Source organism: Manis pentadactyla, chromosome 10 (genome assembly GCF_030020395.1).
Source record: "Manis pentadactyla isolate mManPen7 chromosome 10, mManPen7.hap1, whole genome shotgun sequence".
Classification (NCBI taxonomy): domain Eukaryota; kingdom Metazoa; phylum Chordata; class Mammalia; order Pholidota; family Manidae; genus Manis; species Manis pentadactyla.
Window position 1 is genome coordinate 62,961,235 of NC_080028.1, and position 7,399 is coordinate 62,968,633.

At 49.5% G+C, this 7,399-nt stretch overlaps 1 protein-coding gene across 1 annotated transcript; it reads left to right on the plus strand.

The window, feature by feature from the left end:
- Positions 1 to 886: 886 nt before the first annotated feature.
- On the plus strand, positions 887 to 6,139 carry LOC118929155 (uncharacterized). Its single transcript, XM_057487950.1, is given in 4 exon segments — positions 887 to 1,390; positions 1,469 to 4,417; positions 4,419 to 5,316; positions 5,319 to 6,139. Coding segments are annotated over 4 exon segments (5,172 nt in total).
- The last annotated feature ends 1,260 nt before the right edge of the window (positions 6,140 to 7,399 follow it).

Below are 7,399 nucleotides of genomic sequence, written 5' to 3' on the forward strand. Positions count from 1 at the left end.
TAGAACCTTGAAAAACAAGTTAGTCAGCCAGCATTGATTGCAGTGACCTTTAGTTAGCCAACCTCAATCAGTTAATCATACATACCAAGCTTACCTTACTAAGAGCCACCCTAACATTCCGAGGGTGATCTTATCTCACCAGACCCCCAGGATGTGGCGTCAGCCAAAATGTATGTGTTTTTTTTGGAAAAACAATGTGATGTGCTTGTGGAAAAATACTGCCCTTTTTGAAAATGCTATAAAAACCTCTGACTCTAAGTGCTCGGGGTCCTTGTTGAGACCCGCTGCGTCGGGCTGACACTTGGACCCCAGCTAGCTGGTCTCTGAATAAGTTCCTCTTGCTTGTTGCATCAAGAGACGCCTTCTGTGAGTGATTTGGGGTGGCGCTCTCCTCTGGGAGAATCCAACATTTGGGGGCTCGTCCGGGATTGTGCGCTCGCCCCGTTTCACTCCTGAAAGTTGCCCTTGGAGGGAGAGGTAAGATTAAGTGGCGCCTTGAGTTGTCTGTGTTCTGTTTTCTGTTTCTTGGTAAGACCAGTCAGAATTCTGAAAAGGGGTACCCTTGTCTGGCAGTCGTCCCGATCCCGTAAAGGGATCGAGACTGCGGTCGGTAGACGTACTTGGAGAACCGCAGGCTGCAACCCTGGGGGACGCCTCAGGGAGATTGGAGGGCCAGGGACGCCTGGTGGCCTCTCCTCTGTTTTTCCAGCAAAGTGAATCTGATGAAATAAGGTTGATATTCAGGCGCCAAGAGTATCAGCCCACTGATTCTTTTCGGTTTTTGGTCAGAAATCTGAAGAAAACTAAGTGCGGCCACTGTGTGTCTAATCTCTGTGTGTCTCTGTTTTTTGTGTTCTGTACGTGTCTAATAATTGTTATACTGACCATGGGACAGACGGTAACGACTCCACTCAGTCTGACGTTAGATCACTGGACAGAAGTGAGAGCGAGGGCACACAACTTGTCAGTAGAAGTTAAGAAGGGGCTATGGCAGACTTTCTGTACCTCCGAGTGGCCCACTCTTAATGTAGGGTGGCCCCCGGAGGGGACTTTTGACCTCTCCACTTTACTTGCAGTAAAAGCTGTTGTTTTTCAGAGTTCGTCTCAAGGACATCCGGATCAGCAACCCTATATTGTGGTCTGGCAGGAGTTAGTGGAAAATCCACCACCCTGGGTAAAGCCCTGGGTGCAAAAGAAAATGAGCTCTCGAGTCTTAGTGGCCCAGGCTCAACCTCAGAGCAAGGAAAAAGAAACTACCAAAATTCACCCTGACACTCAAGATTTACTCATGGTTGATGATCCCCCTCCCTACCCTCCTGCCCCAGCCCTGGCGCCTCCAGCCCCGGCGCCTCCAGCCCCAGCGCCCTCAGCCCCAGCACCTCCAGCCCAGGTGCCCCCAGCCCCAGCACCCCCACTGCCTCTAGCTTCAGGCACCAGGGCAATGGGACCGCCTCCGGGACTGGCCCAGGGAACTCGATGCCGACGAGGGGCCGCAGTGGACCCGCCGGGTATTTTTCCCCTCCGATCTTATGGGGCCCCCATCCTAGGAGAGGAAGGGGACCCGCCTTTCCAACCTCTGCAATATTGGCCATTCTCCTCTGCTGATTTATACAACTGAAAAGCTAACCACCCTCCTTTTTCAGAAGAACCTCAGAAACTAACTGGACTGATAGAGTCCCTAATGTTTTCTCACCAGCCCACTTGGGATGACTGTCAGCAGCTTTTACAGGTGCTCTTCACCACGGAAGAAAGAGAAAGGATCCTCCTGGAAGCACGAAAGAACGTGCCTGGAGCTGACGGACGACCATCACAACTCCCTCATGATATAGAAAGGGGGATCCCACTGACCAGACCCAACTGGGACTTTAATTCTCCAGAAGGTAGGGAGCGACTAACCATCTATCGCCAGGCTCTGGTGGCGGGTCTTCGCGGGGCCGTGAGGCGCCCCACCAATTTGGCCAAGGTAAGAGAGGTCAGTCAGGGAGCCGCTGAGGCGCCTGCAGTGTTCTTAGAACGCCTGATGGAAGCCTTCAGGCGGTATACTCCCTTTGACCCCACTTCCGAGGAGCACAGTGCCTCAGTGGCTCTTGCTTTCATTGGGCAATCAGCACCTGATATTAGAAAGAAGCTTCAGAGACTAGAAGGCTTACAGGATTTGTCGCTGAGAGATTTAGTGAAAGAAGCTGAGAAAGTTTATCATAAGAGAGAGACTGAGGAAGAAAAGGAATTGAGGAAGGAGAAGGAAAGAGAAAGTAAAGAGGAAAAAAGGGATAGGAAACATGAGAAAAATTTAAGAAGGATCTTGGCCACAGTGGTAGAAGGTAAGGGACGCCCGCCCTCTAGCGGCAGAACTAGTAAGGCAGGGCACCTGGGCAACCGGCCTCCTTTGGATAAAGATCAATGTGCATATTGCAAGGAAAAAGGGCACTGGGTAAAAGAATGCCCTAAAAAGCCACTAAAAAAGCCTCCGAAGAAGGTGTTGTCCCTGCTGGAAGATGAGGATTAGGGAAGACGGGGCTCGGAGCCCCTCCCCGAGCCCAGGGTAACTCTGAGAGTGGAGGGGCAACCCGTTGAGTTCCTGGTAGACACCGGTGCTCAACATTCTGTATTGACTCAGGCAAAGGGCCCCCTCTCTGATAAAAAATCTTGGGTGATCGGGGCTACGGGCCAGAAACAATATGTGTGGACTACCCAGAGAACAGTGGATTTAGGAGTAGGACGAGTAAACCACTCGTTCCTTGTCATACCAGAATGCCCCACACCCCTGTTAGGAAGAGACATCTTAACCAAAGTGGGGGCCCAAATATCCTTTCAAGCCGGGGAACCTCTAGTGACCAATCAAGAGAATAAACCTTTGAGCTTAAGCGTCCTGACTATAAGATTAGAGGATGAATACCGTCTTTTTAAGGGACCGGAGCCCTCCAAAATTAGTCAGGAGTGGTTTAACCGGTTCCCAGGAGCCTGGGCGGAAACGGCCAGCATGGGGCTCGCCAAGAACCAGCCCCCTGTAGTCATAGAACTAAAAGCTTCAGCCTTACCAGTAACTGTGAGACAATATCCAATGAGTAAAGAAGCCAGGGACAGAATTAGGCCACATATCCAGAAGCTTATGGAACAGGGGATATTAGTAAAATGTCAATCCCCATGGAACACCCCCTTGCTGCCTGTAAAAAAGGCAGGAACGGGAGACTACCGACCAGTACAAGATTTAAGAGAAGTTAACAAAAGGACACAGGACATTCACCCCACCGTGCCAAATCCTTATAACCTACTAAGCTCCCTGGCCCCGGAAAACACCTGGTATTCAGTTTTAGATTTAAAAGATGCTTTCTTTTGTCTGCGCTTGCACCCGAGCAGCCAACCGCTGTTTGCTTTTGAATGGAAAGATCCCTCCACAGGAACTACTGGACAATTGAACTGGACTCGTTTGCCACAAGGATTTAAGAACTCGCCCACCCTCTTCGATGAGGCTCTACATCAAGACTTGGCTTTCTACCGAGCTTCTAACCCACAGGTAACTTTGTTACAATATGTTGATGACTTATTGATTGCCACCCCTACTCAGAGAACCTGCCAAAAGGCCACTGGAGCCCTTTTGGCTGAGCTTGCCAAATTGGGGTACAGGGTATCCGCTAAGAAGGCACAGATCTGCCAACAACAAGTGACTTATTTGGGATACTCCCTAAGAAATGGGAAAAGGTGGCTTACTGAAGCCCGAAAGCAGACTGTGACGCAGATTCCGGTTCCCACTACTGCATGCCACGTTCGCGAGTTTCTGGGGACAGCAGGGTTTTGTAGACTACGGATACCCGGATATGCTTCTTTGGCTGCCCCTCTGTATCCCCTCACTAAAGGAGCAGCCCCGTTTGTTTGGGGATCTGAACAACAACAGGCCTTTGATGATATCAAAAAGGCCCTCCTCTCGGCACCCGCTCTGGCATTGCCAGACATAACTAAGCCATTTATCCTTTTCGTCGATGAATGGAACGGAGTAGCTCGAGGAGTATTGACCCAACAATGGGGACCTTGGAAGAGACCTGTCGCCTATTTGTCTAAAAAATTAGACCCCGTGAGTAGTGGATGGCCCACTTGTTTGAGAGTAGTGGCAGCTGTGGCCCTCTTAGTTAAAGATTCTGACAAGCTAACGCTGGGACAAAAACTCACTGTGGTTGCTCCTCATGCGCTGGAAAGCGTAATTCGACAACCACCCGAAAGATGGATGTCAAATGCCAGAATGACTCACTATCAAACCTTACTCCTGAATCGTGATCGTGTGGAATTTGCCCCGCCTGCCATCCTAAACCCGGCTACTCTGCTCCCCGATGTGGGAAAAGAAGTGCTTCATACCTGCCAGGAAATCCTGGCTGAGGAGACGGGGACCCGTCGGGACTTACGAGATCAGCCCTTAGAAGGACCGGGGACTCCTGACCTGGTACACAGACGGGAGCAGTTACATCATGGGAAGTAAGAGGATGGCAGGAGCTGCAGTAGTAGATGATGACCAACTTGTGTGGGCCAGCGGACTCCCAACGGGCACTTCTGCGCAGCGAGCAGAACTCGTCACCCTGACTCAGGCTTTAAAGATGGCAGAAGGTAAGAGACTTAATGTCTATACTGACAGCCGTTACGCTTTTGCCACTGCTCATATACACGGGGCTATATATAGACAGAGAGGGCTGCTGACTTCTGCAGGGAAAGATGTTAAGAATAAACAAGAAATCTTAGATCTGTTAGAAGCCATCCATAGACCTAGAGAAGTAGCAATAATACATTGTCCTGGGCATCAAAAAAGTGACTCTCCAATAGCTCAAGGAAATAGAAGGGTGGACCAAGCCGCAAAACAAGCAGCCCAGGGAACGAACATCTTACCCCTCCAGGTGTACCCAGAAGCCACATGTAGTAAGAACTTTCAGTATACCCCCGAGGATCTTGCTCGGATGGACAAGTTGGGGATCCAAAAATCCCCACCCCTTGGAATGTATAAGTCAGAAGATGGGAAAATTATCCTGCCCCAGAAAAAGGCAGGAGAATACTTAAGGCAGTTACATCAGTTGACACATTTGGGGGCCAATAACCTAAAAACCCTGGTTCGAGATTCCCCTTATCATGTCATCGGTTTGGGAAAATTGGCAGACGAGGTTGTAAGAAATTGTGTTCCTTGCCAATTAGTAAATGTGAACAAACATCAAGTAATATGCGGAAAGAGGCTTCGAGGAGATCGGCCAGGAGCCTACTGGGAAGTTGACTTCACTGAAATTAAGCCTGCTAAGTATGGATATAAATACCTCCTAGTTTTCCTAGACACCTTTTCAGGATGGACGAGGCGTTCCCCACCAAAACTGAGACAGCTCAGATGGTGTCCAAGAAGATCCTTGAAGAAATATTTCCCAGGTTCGGGATCCCAAAGGTAATCGGCTCTGACAACGGTCCTGCCTTTGTTGCCCAGGTAAGTCAGGGATTGGCCAAGATCCTGGGGACAGATTGGAAATTGCACTGTGCATATAGACCCCAGAGCTCAGGACAGGTAGAAAGGATGAATAGAACTCTAAAAGAGACCCTGACTAAATTATCCATAGAGACTGGTTTATGTGATTGGTTAGTCCTCCTTCCTTTCGCCTTATTTCGAGTCAGAAACACCCCCAGCCGTTTTAAATTAATACCTTTTGAAATAATGTTTGGAGCTCCAGCTCCGCTAAATGCAGCTCACCTCCATACATCCTCTGAATGTGTGACTAATAAGTTTCTGCTTGAAAGGTTATGGGCTCTAGAAGCTGTGCAGAAAGAAGTGTGGGCCTCTATCCGAGAAGTCTATCAGCCAGAGGACATCTCAGTACCTCATCAGTTCCAAGTGGGAGACTCTGTCTACGTGAGACGACACCGAACGGGAAATCTTGAACCCCGGTGGAAAGGACCCTTCATCGTCCTTTTGACTACTCCCACAGCTGTGAAAGTAGATGGCATCTCCTCCTGGGTCCATGCTTCACATCTGAAGAGAGTGCCTCAACCAGGCCCGGATTGGCGAGTAATTCAAACTGATAATCCTCTTAAACTTCGCTTGTGTAAGGATGATTGTGTCACTGATGATTCTGATGGCCCAGTTACTCCCCACTCTTCAGGACCCCAACCCCCACGAACCTAGACTACTGACATGGCAGGTCTGTTCCCAAACTGGGGAGACAGTATGGTCCATTTCTAAGGTTGCTCCTCTTAAAACCTGGTGGCCATCCCTGCACCCTGATGTTTGCGCCTTAGTCGCTGGAATAGGAGGATGGGATATACCCGAGCTTAGCTGGAAGCAGGCAAACAGGGTCAGGCCCGCGACTTCAGCGTATTACGTCGGAGGAAAACAAGCCCAGAGCCAGAGTGGCTTATGGAGCTTTGGGTGCAGAAATCCGGCCGCACGCCAGCAGATAAAGACCACTACTTTCTATGTCTGCCCCCGTGATGGACGGACCTACCAACAAACCCAACAATGTGGGGACTTGCAATCTTTTTATTGTAACTCTTGGGGTTGTAAGACTACGGGTAATGTTTATTGGAATCCTGTGTCTGACTGGGACCTCCTTAAAGTAGCCCAGAACCACACATCCCCCGACTGTGAATGGACAGGACTATGCATCCCCTTAAATATCACGTTCAGTGATAAGGGATGCCAGTATGATGGGTGGATCACTGGACGACAGTGGGGACTTAGATATTATAAATCTGGATATGATAAGGGCCTCGTATTTACTGTCAGACTCAAAGTTGAGACCCTTCCAGTTGCCCCAATAGGACCTAATTCTGTCCTAAGAAATCAACCACGTCTCCCAACCTCGATCCTGAAGCAGACTCCGGTGCCTCCGGTAGACCCTACCACTATTTCTGCTGCCCTCACCCCTGACCAAATAGCCCCCTTTCCTGACACTGGACAACGCCTCTTCAATCTTCTGGAGGGGGCTTTCCAAGTTCTAAACACCACCAACCCTAATACTACTAAATCCTGTTGGTTGTGTTTCTCCTCTGGACCTCCTTACTATGAAGGATTGGGGCTGTTGGGCAATTTTAACAGAACGATCAGCCACGAGATCTGTAGCTGGGGAAGCCATAAGAAGCTGACCCTGACCGAGGTGACGGGAAGAGGGAAATGTTTAGGTTCAGTTCCCCCCACTCATGAAGCTTTGTGTAATGAAACCATATCCGTAAATTCCTCAGGTGAAAATGAGTATCTAGTCCCTCCTCCCGAAGGGTGGTGGGCGTGTAATACTGGATTGACCCCATGTGTCTCTACTTCCGCCTTCAATTCTTCCCGCGACTTCTGTATCATGGTTCAATTAGTGCCTAGATTGATGTATCATGATGATTTCTCATTCGTAGCTGAATTTGAACCAAAACACAGGTATAGAAGGGAGCCAATCTC